At 44.6% G+C, this 23,889-nt stretch overlaps 1 protein-coding gene and 1 pseudogene across 9 annotated transcripts in view; one reads left to right on the forward strand and one right to left on the reverse strand.

Annotated features, from left to right (window-relative positions):
• Nucleotides 1-23,889, reverse strand: part of sox5 (SRY-box transcription factor 5) — a 516,307-nt gene that overhangs the window by 264,860 nt on the left and 227,558 nt on the right. For 8 of the 9 annotated variants that reach the window (XM_072471812.1, XM_072471809.1, XM_072471813.1 and 5 more), the window contains one exon: nucleotides 2,369-2,455. In XM_072471812.1, the coding sequence (XP_072327913.1) occupies nucleotides 2,369-2,455 (87 nt within the window). Of the gene's footprint in view, nucleotides 1-2,368; nucleotides 2,456-3,008; nucleotides 3,137-23,889 lie in introns of those variants that run through there. The other variant, XM_072471817.1, reaches the window with a different exon arrangement.
• Nucleotides 9,360-9,588, forward strand: LOC140388702 (U2 spliceosomal RNA; annotated as a pseudogene).

Below are 23,889 nucleotides of genomic sequence, written 5' to 3' on the forward strand. Positions count from 1 at the left end.
AGGCAAGACATGATCAACAATGGTGGATCAATTAAAATGAAAGGATGCTCAAGAGGCCAGAACAGGAGATATCTTAAAGTAGGGACGATGAAGGAAGAGCCTCATTTTAAAGGGAGAAAGGTTTGGAAAAAATCAGTGCTCTCTAAAGGTAGGATTTTTCAATGTTTTGCATTCATTTAAAAAGGATTCCGCAAAAAAAAAACAAGGTGCATTTATTCACTGAACAGCGGAGTCTTCAAGATTAGCAAGATCCCAAATAGGGCAACACGGTAGTACAGTGGTTAGCACAGTTGCTTCACAGCTCCAGGGTCGATTTCCAGCTTGGGTCACTGTCTGTGCGGAGTCTGCATGTTCTCCCCCTGTGTGCGTGGGTTTCCTCCGGATGCTCCGGTTTCCTCCCAAAGATGTGCAGGTTAGGTGGATTGGCCATGCTAAATTGCCCTTAAGTGTCCAAAAAGGTAAGGTGGGGTTACTGAGTTACAGGGATAGGGTGGAGGTGCTCTTTCCAGGGGCCGGTGCAGACTCGGTGGGCCGAATGGTCTCCATCTGCACTGTAAATTCTATGATTTAATAAGGTGATTGATCCCAGCCAAGGTTGCAAGAACAGTGGACTAGATGAGAGCGGCCAGAAATCAGGCACGGCCGCCCTCAGCAAACTGATCCCTGCTGATGCCTGGTTAGGAGAAGATCTAGTCGTGATGCATGCCACAGTCCAATAACCTGGCAACATTTGGCAAGGCAAAGTCCAGTTGTGAAATTATCCTGGGGGAAGTAATTTGTTTATAAATAAATGGGTGGCCTCCTTCTGCACTGTAAATTATATGTATGAATATCGATGTTTCTACAGTAAAATCAAAACCCCAGTTTGGGGCCTGTTGGCACAAACATTTTTTTTTTTTTTTAAAAAGGTGCGTATTGCAAAGCCAGAAATTCCTGACAATAGCCTTTTGTGATGGCTTTACATTTAGTTTACATTCTTGTGCGTTCCTGCTTAACGTGCAGCAGCATATCAAACCATCCCTGCTCATTTCCCCCCCCCCCCCCCCCCCCCCGGGCTGTGGCACTTGGTGCTGCATTCTTAGCCACAAAGCAAGGCTGACCTCACAAGAAGGTGCGAGCGAGAATCATTTGCCCCTGGAGGGTAACTTCCTCAACAATAGACAATAATTGTAACTGTCACGGCAGTCTGCAGTGGAAATAAATCGGTGGCTGTTTTAACAGCCCGCTGTGGAGCCCTCTTTATATATATATATATTTGTTTAAATGTGCTTGAAGCGGGACTGCTCGGAAAAAAAATACATAAAAGACTTTCTGTTGAAATGTCAGAGCAGAAAAGAAGACCTCCTTTCACGGCAGCTCCAAGCAGGCTGGCAGAAATGCCCATTGTCTGCCTTTTTTGCTAATGCACATGGAAGTTTGGCCTCCACGCAAAGTGTTTGCAGCCCCGCCCAGATCAGCAGGGACAAGTGAATGATCTCCAGCAGGACGTTAGTGAAGATGCAAAGGGATTTATTTCTTGCTCTTGCGCACAGGTTCTCGAACGAGCTGAACCCAGAGCACTCACAACCACAAAAACAAAGTTTCCCGGCTGAGCTTGGAGGGGAAGGAACATCCGAGGAGCTCTCTTTAATATGCAGCTGCCCCGCGTTTAGCAGGGATGCATGGAGGATGTGATTTAGGCTCTTGACAGCTCACGTACTTCAGATAACAGCTCTGTGTGCGCAAGGCTCACATGTGAAATCAAAGTAGAGTTATTATTAGATATTGAAAACGGTCTCGAGCACTGAGCTGCGGAGAGGGGGGTAATCAATGGGCGTTGTAGCTTTAATTGGAAGTGCAGGTTATATTTAAAGGAGCTGTTTGGTCTAGACTGGAGCACCCGTTGCTTTTTCGCGCAACTGAGATGGTTGTCGAGGACAGAACAAACAGGGAGACGCAATCTGGAAACTGTACATTATTGAACATATTTATAAACAGTAACTGTGCCTCTTCTTTTAGAGGCCATTACTGGAATTGCCACTTACTGGAGCTCAATGACTGATGACTGCCAGAGATCAGGTCTCAGACTCTATAAAAAAAACTAACTTGTCATCAAAACTGCGGTACAAGGACCAAAAACTTCCCCACAAAAGGACATGACACAGCCCTTGCATCGTGTGTAAAATAGAAGGTACGGATTAGGAAGCTTGACAGAAATATCTTGCTATTAAAAGATATTTTTTCCCAGCAGACTGCGTGCACCCTGACAAGTGGTTATTTTTTTTCTTCTTTAAAACACAACACAAGCAAATCGTTCCCCAGAAGCATTTACGCCAACGCAGGGGAGCATGCAAGTGCTACAATTCGATTAATACAAAATGTACCCAACCTTTAATCTCTCCGACATTCCCCGGACCCATGGCTAGGAGCTTGTCCTTCCAGTCTTTTGATAGAAGTTTCTCGATGCTGGGAGTTTCTGAGCAAAGGCACACAACGCAAAATCAACACAAAAAAAGAGAGAAAACTTAGAAACGATTAATCTGCCAGCACAATATATGCATCTCTTCCCGTTCTCGCTACTTTGGCCGTGTGTTTAGTAGTCACGCAGATAAGAATGGATGTAATCGCCTTTTTTTGGTCGGCTCAATTATTTATCCTACCGCAAAGGAAAGTGATTGTTGTCAAGTAGGAAAGTACATGACACAATTATTTGACTACTGGGGTTACACTTAGCCAGCGAGAGAGAGAGAACAAAAACATACACCACAACATTTCAACACATTTCAGGGCGCGCTCAGGACAATTAAACAAGGATGTAACACAAAGGGCCCCCGAGGCAGATAAGAAGCAAAGCTATTCAGTTTTATTGCCGTGGATCAAACAGTTAAAGGGCGACGGGAGTGTGTTTACACGCAGGGACAAGTCCAGTGAGATCACAAGTCATTTTTTGAAAAAAAAATCAAAAACAATCTGATCAACAGAACAAAAACAGTCGAGAAATCTAGGTAACACAAAGCAAAGTTCCTCACATGTCAGTTACAGAGTAGATCTGTTTCACTGCTTGTCAGCAGAGGGTTTAACACTTGCCAATTGCCGGGGCTGCTACTGATAGAGCTTAACTGCTTGATTCTCTGAGAGCAACTTTCTCATTGCATGCATCCCCCCCCCCCGCAAAAAAAAAGTTAAATCCTTAAATGGTTTCTGCCCTAGGCGGCAACACCAAGGCAGGGTCTTATAGGAGATTCGAACTCGAGGGAAAGTGAAGCCTCCTGCCATTTCCTGGGACCGCTGGTGCAGCTGTACTCGGCCAGATATTGTTGAAGCAGCCACGAGTGCTCTTTAACAGCTGCCCTGTGTCCACCCTGCTATCATCTCAACAGGTGCTATTGGGCATCGAACAATGGGCCAGGCTTTTAAAGACGATGTTCTGACATTGAAATGAAACAACAAATGGCTCGGCAATGCATTTCTCCTCAGATCACTCAGTGTGTGCATAGCAATAGGAATTGCTTTTATTTATTAACATGTTACATTGTCCCCAGTGACAGCTAGGGCATTTTAACGTTTGAATACAAGTCTTGAGTGCAGCTCTCCCCATTTGACAGATTCTAGCTCCCCAATGTTCGACATTAGTGGGGTGTTTTCCGGTCTTTTTTTTGCTCTCATGAACGCGTTTTAAGGCGGAGAGGGATTGAAAAAGTAAACTAAATGGGATCGATAAAGTAAATGTAGACCAAATGTTCCCCCTTGTGGGGCAATCTAGAATGAGAGGTCACGGATATAGATTGAGAGGCAGTAGATTGAGAACTGAGATGAGGAGGAACTACTTCTCGCAGAGGGTGGAGAATTTGTGGAACCCGCTGCCCCATAGTGCGGTGGAATCAGAGTCATTAAATGGTTTCAAGAAGGACACAGATAATTTTTTTTAAGGGTTAAAGGGATATGAGGAACAGGTAGCGAGGTGGATTTGAGACCAGGAAGAGATCAGCCATGATCTGATTAAATTACAGAGCAGGCTCAAAGGGCTAAATTGCCTACTTCTGTTTCTAATTCCTATGTTCCTATGAGAGGAGGAAGAGCAAAGGTGTTCTCCCCCCAGCTTGCTCAGGAAAGCACTTCCGAAATCCTCTTTTTTCTGACAGCACCAGTCCTTGACTTAAATAGAAAAGGATGAATTAAACTTGAGCTGCTCCCTGGTCACCGAAGAACTGTGATCCCAACAAGTCAGAAAATTGAATTGCAATACAAGCCCATAATTTATACACGAGGACTCTCCCCAACCCACCCCACCAACCCCCCCCCCCCAAAAAAAAAAAACAAGCAACTGCAGCTTCATCTTAGATACATCAGGAAGTTTAAAGATGCATCCGCAAATTGTGAGCAGCACAATGGCACAGTGGTTAGCACTGCTGCCTCACAGGGACCCAGGTTCAATTCTGGTCTTTGCACTTTCTCCCCGGGACTGTATGGGTTACTCCGGGTTTCCTACAGTCGGGTGACTGTGTGGAGTCTGCATTTTCTCCCCATGTCTGCGTGGGTTTCCCCCGGGTGCTCCGGTTTCCTCCCACAGTCCAAAGATGTGTAGGTTAGGTGGATTGGCCATGCTAATATTTCCCAAAAAGGTTAGGCGGGGTTATGGGGATAGAGGCCGGGGACCAAACCTAGGTAGGGTGCTCGATCGGAGCAAGGGCGGTGCTGACTCAATGGTCCAAATGGCCTCCTTCTGCACTGTAGGGATTCTATGATTTCTAAAAGTCAGTAAATATAGTCCTGCATTCTGGTCAATGCTACAAAAAACACTTCACACAATAATTAAAGCACACTTCAAAAACTTTATTACTTGGAAGGTCAATTTTTATACAATCAAAGCAAGATTGATAAAAGGAACAGTTATGTCATTTAAAAAAAAGTCAACCAGGCCAGTCCTTGGCCACATAGTTTTGATTGGTATCACAAGGGTAAGCATCACACATAGGCAGAAATTTAAAGTGTTCCTAGGAGGTTTTTAAATTAAAATCTTTATTATTGTCACAAGTAAGCTTATATTAACACTGCAATGAACTTACTGTGAAAATCCCCGCGTCGCCACACTCCGGCGCCTGTTCGGGTGCACGGAAGGAGAATTCAGACTGTCCAATTCACCTAACAGCGCGTCTTTCGGGACTTGTGGGAGGAAGCCGGAGCACCCAGAGGAAACCCACACAGACGCAGGGAGAACATACAGACTCTGCACAGACAGTGTCCCAAGCCGGAAATCGATCCTGGGAGCCTGGTGCTGTGAAGCAACAGTGCTTACCACTGTGCTGCCATGCCACCCTTGAGGGAACGAATGAATGTTTTTTAAAAAAAAAGATCTATCTGGGGTTAATTTCAGCTGGAGCTAAATGGTAGGTAGCACATAAAGGTGAACAAGATCCAAAGCTCCATTTAAAACACACATACGGATTTAAGCATTTTCCGTAATCCAGGGTTGAGGTTGTTTTCCTTCACTTCTTCATCTTCACCTGACTGCTTTCCTGACCCAATCAAAATGTTTAAAAAGCAGTGGCTTGGACCTCCTTGCTCCCCCCCCAAACCCCCCCCCCCTCCCCCCTCCCCCCCCCACCACCCCCCTCCCCCCTCCCCCTCACCCCTCGCCACACTATTATCTCATATTTGTGGAATTGGTGGTAGGCATTTCTACAGATCAGGACAAAGTCAGCCCCCTTTGTAACAAAAGGGCTACTGTCACACAGCCAGTCTCAGACATGGTGAAAGGGAACCTACAGGAAAAAGGCAGGCTCCAGTTTTGAAAGGTTTTTTCTCTCTCTCCACTGAGCACAGTCGCTACATTCACTCCACTTGGCAAACTCAACTCACTCTTCCTGGCTTGAGCTGTGAACAGGGCTCAGGATTGAATAACCAATTATACAACCACTGACTGAGTTTATCCAAGGTTTCGCAAATTGTAATAATAGTACTGTATTCCCAAAACGTTTCATCCTCTTCCAGACATGGTGTCATATCCCATCACGCTTAATTTACATTTTACAATATAATATACGTTGAATATCTCTCAGCAAAATAATACAATCACTTATTTTTGTTGAATGGGTTTAAGTAACAGTGAGGTTTAGTCTTGGGTCCATTTAAGACCACATTAATTCAATATTATATTTCCTGTCCATTCCCTTGTTAGTTTAAACTGTAACCTGTGTTAACTGAGGGAAATACATCACTAGCTCTAATTCCTGTTCTTTTCCATCAGCGGTCATTCTTGGATGATTTGCATTATTGCAAAAATAGTGCTCCAACCACTTATTAGTGACAATCAACGTTTTATATCTTTTTTTAAAACTTGGGAGCTTAACAAATGTCACTTGTCAACAAAAAGAAACATTGATAATTGCCAATGTGCTGCCCTCACACATGCTCCTGCAAGGCTGAAGGAAAGTTTTTTCACTTAGAACAATTCTCAAAGCCTTAACTGCCAGTTGCAGATCGCAAACTTCACAGATCATAGCCCATCGTGGCAAATACAACTGCTTTGCCTGAGGTGGGACTCTTTCAACATGTGCCAGTATTCCACTGCAATGGACATCATCACCAAACAACTTAGAATCATACAGCAGAGTTGAGGGGGGGGGGGGGTCTTATGATACAGTTGTCCAATTTAGTCTCCGCAGCTTTCTCTGCATAACTCTGCAAATGACTTGTCTCCGAGAACCCATCCAGCACAGTGACACAGTAGTTAGCACTGCTGCCTCACAGCATCAGGGAGTTGGGTACAATTCCGATCTTGGGTCACTGTCTGTGTGGAGTTTGCACTTTCTCCGGTTTCCTCTGGTTTTCTCCCACAGTCCAAAGATGTGCAGGTTACGTGGATTGGGTGTGGGGGTGGGCTTGGTAGGGTGGTCTTTCAGAGTGTTGGTACTGGCTTGATGGGCCAAATGGCCTCCTTCTGCACTGTAGGGATTCTATAATTTGAACATTATGATTACCTTTTGATAACTCCAGCTCGTAACAACCCATATGTGGAGATATTTTTCCTCGGCTCTCCTCCCGCTCTTTTGCCAATTATTTAAATCTCTGGACTGTGGTTGCTGGCCCAGGGGAAAAAGCTACTTATTCTAGCGATGCCCTTATCATCACTAATATCTCTATTCATCCTCCCCTTCCCTTTCTCTGCTCGAAGGAGAACAATCCAGTTTCTCCACATAACTTAAGTGTATCAACCCACGAATCATCCTGGTGAATCTCATCTGGACCCATTCTGACACCTTGGCCTTCTTGCTGAAGTGTGGTGTCCAGAATTGAAACAATACTGTTGCTGAGGCCTAACCAGCGGTTTGTAGAAGTTTGGTATGTCTTTCTAGTTTTTATATTTAATGCCCCTCTGTTCATAAACACATGAATGTCATATATTCTCTTGTGGCGCATTGGGTAGCATCCCTGCCTCTGAGCCCGAAGCTGTTGGTTCAACTCTCACCCCAGGACTTGATGGCCAAGGAAGATACATTCATAATAAGGCTGAGAAGGTTGAGTGCTTCAACCTTCAAAATCCTCCTATACACCAATGGCATGCGGTAGACTCCTGGTCAGCTATGCTTGATGCAGAGTGTCGCTGTAAGCCTCTGACGGCAGACTAGCGACCTGTTGCAGGAAATAAACTCATTATTGGAACAGATGAAAATCTGCCTTGTACACCACTAGGTGTGGGGAGAGAAATAACAAATATTACTCTTTCACTCACCTTGTTAATTTGTCCTGCGACCTGTCAAAGATTTGAGAGTAGGAACCCCAGATTCCTTTGCTCTTGCATCCCATCAAAATAGTACCATTCAAACTATGTTGCCTCCCCATGTTGTTCCTTCCAAAGTGCATCATTTTGCTCTTATCTGCATTAAGTTGTTGAATATTATAAGGCCTCATTAATGAAACACAAGGCTTACAGATTGTTTCAGCTTTCCACTTCAATGTCAATGGCAATATGACAAAAAGAAAAAACTTGAATTTACATTGTGCCCTTCGTGTGCTGGGATATCAAGACATCCAAAAGGACCTTACGACCAATCAAATACCTTCTGAAGTGTAAGTCACTATTGTGATGTGGGAAATGATGCAGCCAATGCACACAGCAAGCTCTCGCACACACAAGGTGAGAATGGTTCTCCAGGACAGTAGCGGAGCTTAGCAGCTTGTCTTTCACAGATTGCCACGGGATTGCCACCTGAGTGGAGAGATGGGGCCTCGGTTTAATGTCTCATCTGGAAGATAGACTGTACTGCACTACAGTGTCCAGCTAGATTTCGTGCCCATGTCCCTGTGAGGCAAGGGTGCTACCGGCTGAGCAAAAGCTGGCAGAGCAAAGTATACAGAATATTGCAGAAGGCAATCCCAGATCTTCCCCCAGGTGCAATGTTTACTGCCCACATTATGACCTTGTTGAGCCTGTATTGATCCTTTGCTGGAAAAGTAGAGGATAGCATACACTGCACCTTTTTTAGAGATAGTTGTGAAATCCAGAGTCCCCTCAGTTGCTCAGTAGAATCTCTGCCACTCCTACCATCACCAGTGGCAGCAGTGTTTTTGGCCCAAGCACTCGAGATAAAGATTGAAATGCAAATTAAACCAAACAAATTTACCAGCAACCATAACTGTTATAACAATAGTCAGGAGGAACACTGTGGGTGATTTAGGCCAGGTCTTTGAGATTAGCCAATTAGAATATGAGTTCCCTGATTAGTGGCCAAATCAGGGAACCTCTTTCTCTGTAAATAACAGGGAGTGTCAGATCCTCTGCACTCCCAGTGTAAACAGCAAGTTAATGCACCTGGTTGTTCGGCTGTTGGTTTTGTAAATAAAAGGAATTCTGGTGAAGGGACTTCTGCCTCCGTGAACTTTTTTTAAAAATTTAGAATACCCAATTTTTTTTTCCAATTAAGGGGCAATTTAGTGTGTGGCCAATCCACCTAACCTGCACATCTTTTGGGTTGTGGGGGTGAAACCCAAGCAGACACGGGGAGAATGTGCAAACTCCACACGGACAGTGACGCAGAGCCGGGATCGAACCTGGGACCTCGGCGCCGTAAGGCAGCAGTGCTAACCGCCTGCCTCTGTGAACTTATTACAAACACCTACTCATGAAAATGAAAATCGCTTATTGTCACAAGTAGGCTTCAAATGAAGTTACTGTGAAAAGCCCCTAGTCGCCACATTCCGGCGCCTGTTCGGGGAGGCTGGTACGGGAATGAGTTCATGCATCCAACTTTAGTCTGTATGGTAGTGGTGTCACAATTCACTTGGGTTGCTGCGGCAACGCACACTCTTACATACATGTTGCGCTCTGGGTAGTAATGGTAGAAGCTCCAATGTTCCTCCCATCACATGACTGACCAGGAATCGCTTCTCGGCCTTTTGGCTAAGATCAAGCGGCGGATCACGCCTGAGGTCAGGTGTAATTCCTATTCTTGTCAGCTTGAATCTAGTGTTTCTCTCCTGTCGAGACCATGAATTGGATTCAATTTGAATTTTAATTGTTTTTTGGAGCCAGCAAGGAGATGGATTAAGGGCTTGTCCTGTCCGCTCTGCATATTGGTTTCATAACGTTGAGAAAGGAATACACTTTTTAAAAAATCTCCCCACTCTTACAGCCTGCCACTGGTGTGTGATGGAAGAATGTTGCAGATTGATCATCAACCTGTTTGGCTGTATTATGAATGCATATTTCTTGGCCATCAAGTCCTGGAGTGGGACTTGGACCCTGAGCTTCTGGATCAGAGGTTGGGGTGCTACCCACTGCACCACAAAACCAAGAGAGTTTATGGGATACTTTTATATTGTTAAAATAGAAAAATGCACACTGCTGCCTCATGGTGTTGAAGTCCCAGGTTCGATCCCAGCTCTGGGTCGCTGTCCTGTGGAGTTTGCACATTCTCCCCGTGTTTGCGTTGGTTTCTCCCCCACAACCCAAAGATGTGCAGGGTAGGTGGATTGGCCATGCTAAATTGCCCCTTAATTGGAAAAAATGAATTGAGTACTCTAAATTGTTTTGAAAAATAGAAAAATGCACATCAGTCATACACTAAGTCAAAGAAGGAGACAAAACGGGGGATTCAGAGAGTTTTTTTTTCCAATTAAGGGGCAATTTAGCATAACCAATCCACCTACCCTGCACGTCTTTATATTGTGAGGATGAGACCCACGCAGACACGGGGAGAATGGGCAAGCTCCACACGGACAGTGACCCGGGGCCGGGATCGAACCTGGGTCCTTGGCGCCGTGAGGCAGCAGTGCTAATCACTGTGCCGTCCTAGAGAGGTAGGTTTTGAGGAGGATGCTGAAGAGACTGAATTAGAGAAACGGAGAGGTGAAAGGATTGAGCAAGGAAATTCCAAAGGCCGAGGTGACTAACAGGTAGGTGATTGCATAAGAGGCCAGAACGGGAGATGAGAGCACAAAATAAACAGCAGTGCGATAATGGGCACTGTAAAAAGGTCGCGAAAGCCCAAAGGAAACTTGCAGAGGGCAGAATTTCAAATACAATGCAACAACTGGAACAAGTGGAGACGTGGCGAATTAGAAACAGGGAAAATATTGGAATCCCAGGAGACGTTTGCTTCTGTGACTGTTAAGTACATCAGGTGACTTAAAGGGCACACACCTCTCCCGAAGTAATATTCAAGCTCAAGCGTTCTATTGAGAAAGCATCTGTCCAACTGCACAGTGAGGAAAATATCACTTCTATTAAAAGCCAAAAAAGGCAGCAAAGACAATTGTACTTGTGTAGCTAGCTGCCTTATGTATCATACTGTTTTAAATTGGCTTTATATTGCTGGTGATTATGTGTTTCTCTTTTCCTGTTGCTTTTGTCAAGGAATTTTGACAGAAAATTGCAGATTCATTTAATCAGTATTCACAAAGTAAGCCCTGTGTGTATCAACAGAACAGTCTAATACTGAGAATTTATTTCCCTTTAAGAAATTTGAACATGTGCAAATAAAATAACAGAATGAGATCAAGGGGAGTGAGTTATTCCTGCCTTATGTCCAGGATTCTACCTCAGTAAGACATCCTGACTCCCCGACCATGATCCTTCTTTCCCTCAGGTCACAGGGTTAGTGTCAAAACCCACTGGGTTCAATACCACATCAGACATGGTGTCTGACCCTAACCGGCAATGATTGCCACAACGCTAGCAGCTTTGAGGGATTTCTGCTCTAAACAAGTTTTTATTTAATTAAAAGGATATTTTGAAGGCCTCTTCACATCAATTCAATTAAACAAGGCTGTCTTGAGTTTGTCTGCTAATCTGCAGGTTTTATTTTCCTCTTCCACTCGCAATAAAGCGGAGTCCATCTGCAGAACACAAGCCAGTGTTTGAGACTGTTGCACATGCCTCTGCTGGATAAATAACCCAGTTTTCTAATGCTCTTTAGTGTAGCAGAACAAAGCACTTCACAGGAAGGTAATCAGAAAACAATTGACACTGAGCCAATCATTTGGACAGGTGACCAAAAGCATGGTCACTGAAGGAGGCTTGATCTACCTTCTTGAAGGAGGGAGGGAGGAGAGGTGGAGCTGTTTGGGGAAGGAATCCCAGAATCTAGAGCCTAGGGAGCTGATGACCTGACTACCAATGATGGCATGGTTACCAATAGTGGAGAAAGGGGAATGGAGGCTGCAGATGTGGTCACAGCTGGAAGAACTCACAGATGCCAACAGGAAGATCATTGACATATTATTTTGAATATGGCGCATTTTCAGGCAATGTATACCCATTGGCAGTGACGCTATAGCTGATCTACATGTGGTGCATCTGCAGTAATAATAATAATCTTTATTAGTGTCACGAGTAGACTTACATTAACACTGCGATGAAGTTACTGTGAAAATCCCCTAGTCACTACATTACTGCCCAGTTCGGGTACACTGAGGGAGAATTCAGAATGTCCAATTCACCTAACTAGCATGTCTTTCAGGACTTGTGGGTGGAAACCGGAGCACACAGAGGAAGTCCATGCAGACGCGGGGAGAACGTGCAGACTCTGCACAGACAGTGACCCAAGCTGGGAATCAACATCCGGGTCCCTGGCACTGTGAAGCAACAGTGCTAACCACTATGCTACTATGCCAACCCAAGGAGGTACCCAACATGTTCACGGGACTCTATGTGGCACTTGAGCAGTTGATGTCTTCTACAAAGCCAAGGTGATTCCATTCCATTGCCATTTATTTTCTTAATCATTGGTCTGTCCTGTTTGAATCCATTTTGGGCCTGGAGATTTGAAAGTCTCTGTTCTCATCACCATTGCCTCATTGGTGAACAAATTCTATGTTATTTCAGGGCTGCACAGTGACGCAGTGGTTAGCACTGCTGCCTCACAGTGCTGAGGACCCGGGTTCGAACCCGGCCCTGGATCACTGTCCGTGTGGAGTTTGCACATCTCCAGGTGTTTGCGTGGGTCTCACCCCCACAACCGAAAAGATGTGCAGGGTAGGTGAATTGACCACGCTAAATTTCCCCTTAATTGGAAAAAAAAGGACTGGGTTATCTAAATTTAAAAATAAATTCTAAGTTATCACTAAAATCTTTGAGTAGCCATGGCTGGATGTATATGGAAATTACTTTCTGTATGTCTACATGTGCATATGTGCACCCTTTTATTCTTTAAGTCACATAACTGTTGTAAGCCTGGTCGGACAATGGACAAATGGTGTGAGTGGAGGTGTGGAATGGTTTGTGGTGGGAGATTAGGTGATGAAACCTCGAGGAATACACCAAAACAGAAATGGCAACCTGAGCCTGATGAGGGTTAAATTTAAAACTAATCTGTCAAAACAATATTTCACTGAGCGAGTGATCAATTGATGGAACAAGGTCCCTTGTGAGATGACTGAAGAAGTTAGAAATAATTAATTCAAATATAAATCAGATAGATTGCTTTCAAAAAGTAACATAGAATTCATAGATAAATTCAGAAAATCCCTACAGTGCAGAAGGAAGCCATTCGGCCCAGCGAGTTTGTACCATCCCTCTGAATCCCCATTCAATCCCTGTAACCCTGTAACCCCAACTAACTTAACTTGTGGACACTAAGGGGCAATGTACATCTTTGGAATGTGGGAGGAAACTGGAGGACCCGGAGACACAGGGAGAATGTGCAAACTCCACAAAGACAGTCAACTGAGGTCGGAATCGAACCCGGGACCCTTGCACTGTGAGGCAGCAGTGCTAACCACTGTCTCACTGTGCCGCCCCTTTGAGATTTTGGGTTGAGTATTTGTATAATTTGAGATGTAACAGGTAGTCAGTGTAACATGCATGGGAGGAACAGGTGACTTTGGATCCTACAGTTCCTAAACCTCTGCACCACTTGGGTTTTCCTCACCTCGGGCGCGATTCCCCGCTCTCGCACCGGTTTGGAGAATCGCCTGGCGCGCCATTTTTCCCGCAACGCCGGTCCAACGCCCTCCCGCGATGCACCCAAGCGGCGGGAACGGCCCCGTCGAGTTCTGCGCGGCGCAGGCCGGAGAATCGCCCGGGACACCCAAAATGGCAATTCTCCGCTACACCCGCTATTCTCCGGCCCGGAGCGGCCTGCCCAAAGAGACGGCTTCCCACCGGCGCCATCCACACCTGGTCGCTGCCGGCGGAAACAGCGTGGGAACGCTGGGGGAGGCGGCCTGTGGGAGGGCGAGGGGGGTTCTTTCACCGGGGTTGCACTCAAAAGGGGTCTGGCCCGCGATCGATGCCCACCGATCGGCGGGTGGGCCTCTCTGAAGGAGGACCTCCTTTACTCCGCCGCCCCGCAAGATCCATCCAACATCTTCTTGCAGGGCGGCCTCGGGGAGGACGGCAACCACGCATGCGCGGGTAATGCCAGTTAGGCGACGGATGACGGGGTGCGCTTTTATGCGGCGCCAATGCCCGGCGCACGCTGACGACACTGCTTTAGCGACACGCCCCCCCGAGTTTCTCGCGGCCCCGATCCTAGCCCATTTTCGGTCCCGGAATTGGTCGAGATTGGGGACATTTCGCGCCTCGACGGCGTTCACAACGGCGTGGGGACTTAGTCGCGGAGAATCGCGCCCCTCATGTTTGCAACTGTTGTAGACCAATTAATAGAAATTGATTGCTATGATTAGTCTACAACTTAATTATCGTTGTATCATGTGACTACCAGGATGTTAGAACATGAACAATAGGGACCTTGAACATTTTTTAACATCTAGCAACTCCTGCAAATCTTGGACATTATGACCCGAGCTTTATATCTTTCAGTCTACGAATAGGGCCTGAGTGCAAATGGAAGGGCAAAGTTTTGAAAAATTTGTTCATCTAGTGGGAAGAAGAAGAAACGCAAACCTCACGGGGGACTCTCTAAAACGTCGGAGAATAGTGGCAACCCCATTGGTTAAACTGGGTGCTCCAGTTTCGAATATTCTTTTCAACTGAAATGAGGAGAAGTAAAGGACAAAGTCATGTTTGCTACAACAAAATAAACTAACGCATTGTTTCATGATATGTCTTTTATCTCTTACAATCAGACCACACCTACTTCCCCTTTTGCCACAAGCCACCCTTCCGTAAATAAGAAAATAAATATAACCCAAAGTCTCAGCACCTGCAGTTCAGTAAATTTGGTCATTTTCAGCAGCTTTCATATTGATCTTTCCACTTGAATTTTGGTAGTTTGGTATTTGGTATAAGCACCCAACAATTTATGTTTCCATGGGACCCAGTTTAACAAGTCTGCCGCCTATCCATTAAGAATACATTGAGCTGGATGCAGACTAGGAACTGGCTTGCAAAAAGCACAAATCCCCAAAAGACCCAATGTAACAGGCCCTTGTGTTGGGTTACAAGAATTTCATTAGCCCAGGTTGGATGGCTACCATGGAAAGGAACTATATGAGTATCCAGAAAGGAAATTTATTAGAAGATAGGAACAATAAGACAAACCATTCAATCTCTTCTGTCTGTTCCACCATTCAATTAAACGATGGTTGACCCATGCTTTGAAATGTAGCTGCTGCAGCAATGTAACAAATCATAGCTGTCAATTTGCTCACAGCAAGCTCCAAGAAACAACAGAGATTTAAAAAACAGGGCTTTTTTGGTGACCTGCATTGAGGGGTAAATATTGGCCAGGACATCAACAGAACTTCACTCCTCTTCTTTAAGTAACATCGTGGGATCTTTTGCAGCCCTTGGCTTGATGGCTCAGGCAAAAGATAGCACTCTCTCAATACTGAGGTGCCAGCCTAGAATATGTGATGTGCCCCTATCTCTGGAGTGAGGCTTGAACCCATGACCTGACTCACCAATGAGACTGCTACCACTGAGCCAAGACTGACAGCAGTTTTTCATTGACTTTTCTCCTATTGTAGAGCCAGACACTGTTATTGTACTTTGAGATTTACACCACAGCACTAATTAAACCAAAGTTGGCAAAAAAAAGATCGGCATATGGTACTTAAAATGGCATGCCTCAGGTTTAGTTCTATGTGTGATTATTTGACATCCTTATAGCACTATCCCTGCTGCCAAAACAAAGCGGCTTCTGAATCGGGTAGTCCAAGAAGATAGATTGTTGAGGGCAGCGACACCCTGGCCAACAGTGGACGACTGTGTAGCTAGAATAGACTGACAAATATTTCAGATCTCTATTACGCTCGTTGAAATCTTTGTTAAACGTATCGCTGTCAGAAAATATAAATTCCCTGAGCACACCATGAAAATTTAAACTGCATTTAAGGACAGCTTTCAGTGTTACTTGACTCGGAGGCCAGCGTTTTGATTGGTTAAAAATATCAAGACCAGGTGGTAGCAAACTTAAAATAAAACAATAAATACTTTTAATTATCATTTTGAAATGTTCAGCTTTCTTCGGGCGTATTTCTTATGTCAGTACAAATCTTTACTTTTAATTTCAAATAACAGTTTGTTGATGTAATTCTGGTACTTAACTCGATTGTTTAATGTTTACCTTTATGTTTAATTGTCTCCAAAGCCCTTTACTCCCTTCCAGTGCCTTGGTATATAGCATTAGTATAAAAATAAGTTGAAAATTGCTTTGTTATTATTTCTAAACGGTGCGTTAAAATCTCAATTAGCCTCAGGTACCGACAGAAGTCTGGCATCAGTTAGAAAGTTAAAATGGAGACCACTGACTTCTTTATTTTAGTCACTCTGGTGAAGTCATCATGACTACACAAGGGCTCTTTGTTCGAGCCTTTGCCCCTCACAGATACAGTTTCCTTTTCTCTCCCTGCAGGGGAAGGTCCTGAAGAAGCACATGAAGAGACTGGTGGTGACAGTGCATGTGTGAGGTTTTCCACATCTTGGCTTTCAGGAAAATACTCACTATGTTGCAACAAAAACAACAACAAAAGCACAGTAAATTCCGACCCTTGGATCAAACAGCACAAGCCGGTTGAGGAATCGCCTCTCCTCATTCTTCCAGAATTCCTGAAACTTCTAATAAGCTTGTAGACTTAAGGAAGTTGACCTGCTTACAACCAGAATGTTCTCAATACTCTCTTGGAGGAGATGTGACAATATGAGCAGTCAAGATTTATGACACTATCAGTTCAATGTGTTAACATTAACTGGCTGTGTCACATTCTCCCTGTGTCTGCATGGTTCTCACCCCCACAACCCAAAGATGTGCAGGGCGGGTGGATTGGCCACGCTACATTACCCCTTAATTGGAATTTTAAACAAACTAAAAAGATTCACTGGCTGTGGATTAAAATAAAATGTGAAACCAGGTGATAAGCAGTGAGAGCTCATGGGGGTGAGAGGGGGAGGGGGGGGGGGGTGAGGCGTTCGTGGAATTAAAGTAATGCAGTGCAAAAAGGGGAGAGAACTAAATAACAGTGCATTTCACCTCTCTGGATGTCCGAAAGCACTTCACACTCAATGACATATTTTATGAAGTGTAATGCAGGAGACACGGAAGCCAATTGGTGCCCAGGAAGATCCCAAAACAGCGATGAATAAATGACCAGGTTGATGTACAGGAGGACTCCATTGCTCTATTTCACCTCAGCACCTCTTGATTTAGGAACAGGATTTCCCCCAGCATTTCTTATTCAGTAGCTCCCCCTCTCCCTACCCCCAACCTGGACATGGGTTCATCTGAACGATAGGGAGACGACCTGGTCCAGTTCAGTACTAACAAAATCCGATTTTAACCAGGCTCACCCGTTTGAATGATGATGGCTGAGGTAAGTAGCGGTTGGGGCAATGGGAAAACACTCCTCTTCTTCATAAAAATGTCATCAGATTTTTCACCTCAACAAATTGCACTTGTCCAAATTAGGGCACAGAAGCACCAAATTAGGGCATAGGTGCTTTACAAAGAGTTGCCCAACAGAATTCGACAGAGTCACGTCAGGAGACGTTAAGACAAACGAGCAAAAACTTTATCACGAGTTTTTTTGAAGGAAGTTTTTAAAGGATGGAGAGAGTCGGGAAGGCAGCAGCCATGGCTTCAGTTGTGTTGCACAGGTCTCTCCCACAATCTGGTTGACACTGTACAAAGGCGCCAAAAACAATGGAGCATCCTCTTCCATTTCAACAGCGGGGGGAGAGGGGGATGGTGCACATTCGCCCACCCTTCTCATGAACTGCAGGGGGTGGCCAACTTTACATTTTTTTTAAATAATGAATTTTTGAAGAAAGATTCCTGGGCACACCTCGGGGTAAGTCCTTCCAAATGTCGACGGTGCTCGCTGCTTTTACTGAAATGTATACTTTTCCAGTGGAGTTTTGTTGGGTCTTCGCAACAACCAAATAAAAACCTGTTGCCTTGTTAACTAGCTTCCGCAGCCAATGTTTTGTGCAGCTCATTTGTGGCACATTTGACTTCAGAACAGAACCCCCCCCACCCCGACACAGACACACACTGCGGCACTGTTGGGCTTTGATGTTTGCAATCTGTAATTAGCGATGGAGCTGGGAGCGCCTGGAAGTGAAAAAAAGATTGCTTTTGAGTGGAAAAGAACTGTCTGGCTACTGCTTCCATTCCACTGCATTTAATCCCAAACTTTATGAACTGGCAGGAACAAAATAAGCGCCAATTCATTTGTTATTAAATAGCGACCTATTTCACTTGTTAATAGAAAGGCAGACAGGGCAGCCATTGTAGCTAGCCGTGTCCAGACTCTGACACCTGGGGAGGTTGCACTGTACGGAAAAGAAAACAATTAAATGTGCATTTATATGGCACCTTTCATGACTTCAGGACATCCCAAACTGCTTTACAGCCAATGAAGTACTTTTTGAAGTGTTGTCCCCAGTTTTATTTGGAGCAATTGAGCACTTGCAGTGCAAAGTGTGATAGCTGCCCTCACTGCCCCCGCCCCCTCCTCTACCTTCAGTCTTTGCAGGTAATTCAATTTAATGCCAGGGAGCAACTCAGTAGAGCAATTTAATACCCGTTACTGGTCTTGCTGTCATCTAACTGCTACAATTATACTGGATCCATGCCCCCAGCTGTCATGTACTGCATGCGAGAATCTAAACCCTGGCAGTAACTGTCACTCACCCCTCCGCAACATGAATGGCCAACATCAGTAAGACAGGGGTTTTTAATCTAAACAACCATTAAAGGCTCATTGTCAGCCTTTGTGTTACCTCATAGGATTAACTGTTATCTCCAATCTCTACCATCTCTAACATCTCTAACTCTCTGCAGCGACACTAAAAGCATCTTGCATACTAATCCCTGTAATAATACAGTACTGCTGATCCCAGCAGATCAACGTGGAATGACGAGAAGGGTGGGCTTGCAGAAGAGCTTGGGGTTGAATAGCTTGTTTGGGGAAGGGCACTTAATATTCACAGAGAACTTGTGGGGGCTCAAATTTAAACAGTTACGAGTAAATGCTATTTTAAGTCATCCGATATAACACTTAGGAGTGAAAATTTTCACCTTTTGCATACAGGCGCTCCTTTAATAACAGTCTTTTTCACTCCATGACTGCACTCAGTATTGCAAGTGTCAACTTGGCTCAGCTAGTAGGTATGTTCGACTCCACAAATCGTGAGTATTGTGGGTTGTAGCCCCATTTCAGGGTTTACACATATAATCTAGGCTGACATAGTAAGGAGCGTTATATGTTTCCAAAGGTGCTACATTTTGGATGAGGCCCTGTCTATTAGGGTGGCTTAAAAAGAACCCAAGGCAGAGGCGGCACGGTGCTGCAGTGGTTAGCACTGCTGCCTCACAGCGAGGACTCGGGTTCAATCCTGATCCTGGGTCACTGTCTGTGTGTAGGTTGCACATTCTTCCCGTGTCTGTGTGGGTCTCACCCCCATAACCCAAAGATGTGCAGGGTAGGTGGATTGGTCACACTAAATTGCCCCTTAACTAGAAAAAAATGAATTGGGCCCTTTAAATGTGTATAAAAATTAAAAAGTTGCAAGGTCCCATCGAGATGTTCTGGTCCATCATTCTCCTTCATCTCATTTAACATTTGTGGGTAAAATGTTGTGCACCAATTGGCTACGGTGTTTGCATTCATACCCACAATTGCACTTCAAAAGTAATCCATTGGTTGTGAAATGTTTGAGATGCCCAGAGGGCACAATAAAATATTTTTTCTCTTTACAGAAGTGACGATTCCAGAACAAGGTATTCCTGAAGGAAAAAAGATATAATTTTATTTCTATATAAACACACAAAAAAAATGGATTAGAGGTGAACCTTAAATATATCTCACTCATCTGGGGAAGAGGAACAGTTGTTCGCCATATGAATCTTTCGAAACGTACATGCATGAATTATCGTTGAATCGAAGCACTACAGTGCAGAAGGGGGCCATTTGGAGCATCGTGTCTGCACTGACTCTCTGAAAGAGCACCCTACATAGGCGCAATCCACCACCCTATCCACATGACCCTACCTAGCAGTAATTTAGCATAGCCAATCCATCTAGTCTTTGGACTGTGGGAGGTATCCGGAGTACCCGGAGGAGACCCACGCTGATGCAGGAAGAATGTGCAAACTGCACACAGTCACCCGAGGTCGGAGTCGAACCTGGGGTCCCTGACGTTGTGAGGCAGCAGTGCTAACCACCATGCCACCACCCCTCCCCTTTCCTTCAAAGCGCAGCCATTTTCCATTAGGATTCCAGGACCAGTTAAGGGATGTCAGGGAAATGTGCGATCCGAGTGATGAATAGATCCAACTCGGCTATGCTGTCTCTCGTGATGGATTGATGCCCATCAAAAGTGGCTCCCTAAGACATTGGTCACTAAGTTGAGAGCTGTTACCAGAACTAAACCTCAGTAACAAGTCTGCCCAAGAGAGGTCTGAGTACATAATCCAGGCCAATGCTCCAGTACAGTGCTGAGAGCGTATTGCTCTTTTGGAGGTACTGCCTTCCAGATGAGACATTAAATTGAGGGTCAGTCTGCCCTCTGAGGTCGATGTGAAAATAATCCGCAGCACTATTTCAAAGAAGTGGACTTCATGGCACCCTGGCCAATATTTATCCCAGAATCAACATCGCTAAAAGCAGATCATCTGTTTATTATCTTCCTGCTGTTTTGGGGAGCTTACTGTGCATAAATTGGCTGCTTCCATTACACCAGTGACTGCACTTAGCTGTATGGTGCCGTTGGGACGTCCTGTGATTGTAAAAGGCGCTCTGTAAATGTGAGTTCTATTTTTTTTCTTTTTTCTTCAGAAGAGAAGCATTGGAAGTTTGTTTTTCAAGATGATAGAGTAGCAGAAGGCAAAGTGTGAGCAACCAGAGTAACATCCTTTTCATTTTCTGTATAAAACAGTCAACAATCTGCCATCAAACAACACAAAAACTCACACACAGCATGTGGAGTCATGTTCTTTAGGCTTCACCTTTCTTCAGTTTACTTGGCTATAGTTATTTGAATGAATCATAAAATCTTACAGCACAGAAGGAGGCCATTTGGCCCATTGCACTCGTGCCAGCAATTTGAAAGAGTTACCAATTAGTTTTAAACCTCTGCTCTGTCCTGATAGCTTCCTGTTCATATATATATCCAATTCCCTTACGATCGTTAATATTGAATCAGCTTCCACCACCAATTCAGGTAGCTCATTCCAGATAACAACTTACTGCATAGCAAAGAGTGCTAAATGATTAACTGGTAGCCCGCAATTTTATAAACTTACCAGGTTAGACTTTGGGTGATTCCACATAAAAGATCTCTGTAGTTTATCAGACAGAATGGTTGGGAAAAATGCTGTTTTACATTTGCAACAGCACATTGCAGCTTACACATGCTCAACTGTAAATAGATGGATAATTAACAGATCACCATTTACAATGGAGCTTATGGGCGCGGGATTGCAAAAACCGTACACATAACAGAAAATTATCAATGTGATTTTCATGAAAATAAATGGAGACAATATTGGCTTTAGAAATAAACTCTCCCTAACAGGTGTATACTTCAATGGATTAGACTATATTAGGAAACGCATATAATTACACAAATGAGCACGATTAAATAGGAATAAGTAGGAGTGAATTATATAACAATGGTTGTAGTTATACCTGTTGGTCTTATACATTTACAACGATACTGCTGTGACGACCAGAGAGAAGCAATCCATTAGTAATAATGAAATTCCCAATTCCCTTCCTGCACCTAACGGGTGCACTAAGGCAGACATTCTTCTGTTTCCATAGCTAGTAATTTCTGGAACAGGTCGCTAGTCTGTCACCAGGGGCTTATAGATTGAGGGGGCATCACTCAACATCAAGTGTGGGTGACCAGGAGTCTCTTCCACTCTTCCCGTCAGCCATTGGCGTCTTGGATGGAATTTGCAGGTTGACTCTCAATCTGTTTCATAGAATCATAGAATCTCCAGTACAGTGCAGTGTTTGGCCGTGTTATGAATGCAACTTTCTTGACCATCAAGTCCTGGGTGAGACTCAAACCCAGAGTGTCTGGCTCAGACTCAGGGACGCTCCCCACTGCGCCACAAGACCTCTTCCATAATAATGAATTAAACTGGTGTAATTAATAGGCCCTGTCCCTCTAACACTCTCATTGGAATTCATAAATTTTTAGAATTATCTTCACAGAAAGAAACAGCTCACATACAAACTGCAATGAAAACAAGACATGCATTTGTATAGTAACCTTCACACCTCAGGGTAGCTCAAAGGCTTTACGGCCAGTGAAGTACAGTAGCAAGCACAGCAGACAATTTGCATCGCAAGATACGATAAACATCACTGTGATGATGACCAGATCATTTGTCTTAAAGATTTTGGTTGAGGAATAATAGTTGGCCAGGATGTGGTGGAAATATGAAACAATTTTTTTTTTAAATGCTGGAAATGCACAGCAGGTCAGGCAGTATCTGTGGAGGGAACCGTCATTGACCTGGAAGGTTAACTCTGTTTCTCCCTTCACAGATCTGCTGAACAGTTCAGCATTTTTTAGTTTGATTTCAGATTTCCAGTAACTGTAGTATTTTGCCGAAAGCTCCTTTAATCTTCTTAAAAGTAGGGCCATGGGATTTTTCACACCCACCTGGGAGAGCTGGCAATGCCTCCTGCTAAATAAGGGGCGACATGGTGGCACAGTGGTTAGCAGTGCTGCCTCACATTGCCTGGGACCTGGGTTCAATTCCGGCCTGGGGTGACTGTCCGTCTGGAGTTTGCGCATTCTCCCCGTGTCAGCGTGGGTTTCCTCCGGGTTCTCTGGTTTCCTCCCACAGTCCAAAGATGTGCAGGTTAGGTGGATTGGCCATGCTAAATTGCCCCTTGGTATCCAAAAGGTTAGGTGAGGTGACTGGGTTACGGGGATAGGGTGGGGGAGCGGGCCTAGGTAGGATGCTCTTTCAGAGGGTTGGTGCAGACTGGATGGGTCAAAGGGCCTCCTTCTGCACTGTAGGGATTCTATGATTCTAAATGCCACCTCAGACAGCAGATTTTATCCTCAAAGTCTGAGAATGGGGCCCGAATCCACAAACGTCTGACTCTGATGCAAGTGTGCTACTACCATTGAGCTAAAGCTAAGACAATAGCCCCCTCCCCTCCCTCCTGTAACATCCTCAAGACAGCCCAGTGAAGTACTTTATGAAGATTTAATCACTGTTGCAATGTAGACAAACACTGCAGCTAATTTGCACACAAAGAGTAATGAGATAATTGGCCGAAAAAAAGCAGACAGGATGAGGAGAATTTCCTTTACACAACAAGCTGTTCTGATTTGGAATGTATTGCCTGACGAGTGTTGGTTAGTTCATTCAATAATATGAGGAAAGCAATCAAATGGATTGTTCTTTCAAAGAGCCAGTATAGGCGTGATAAGGCGAATGGTCTCCTTCACTGCTGTATCATTCTTTAATTCTATGATTTCATGATGAATGACCATTTAATCTGTTTTAGTGATGTTGGTTGGGGGAATTAAGTATTAGGTATTGACAGCAGGATAATTCCCCTGCTCTTGTTTGATAGTGTCGTGCAACATCCACCTTGTATTAAATGGTGCAGCAGGCTCGAAGGGCCTAATGGCCTACCTCTGCTCCTAATTTCTTATGAACATGTAGAAGAGGCCCTGGTTAAATGTCCACTGCCAAATTAAACAGCACCAATAGCAAAGCCTCAACCAAGAATCTGTGCTCCTATCTCTTCAGTGTGACTTATAATCTGCTGTCTCAAAGGCAGGGTTGCTACCACTAATGTACAGGGCCTCTGAACTCTTCCTCAAGGAGGGCGGCATGGTTGCGGAGTGGTTAGCACTGCTGCTTCAGGGCACCGAGGACCCGAGCTCGATCCCGGTCCTGGGTCACTGTCCATGTGGAGTTTGCACATTCTCCCTGTGTCTGCGAAGGCCTCATCCCCACAACCCAAAGATGTGCAGAGTAGGTGGATTGGCCACGCTAAATTGCCCCTTGAATTGAAAATAAAGAATTG

The sequence above is a fragment of the Scyliorhinus torazame genome, chromosome 13 (assembly GCF_047496885.1).
Source record: "Scyliorhinus torazame isolate Kashiwa2021f chromosome 13, sScyTor2.1, whole genome shotgun sequence".
NCBI lineage: Eukaryota > Metazoa > Chordata > Chondrichthyes > Carcharhiniformes > Scyliorhinidae > Scyliorhinus > Scyliorhinus torazame.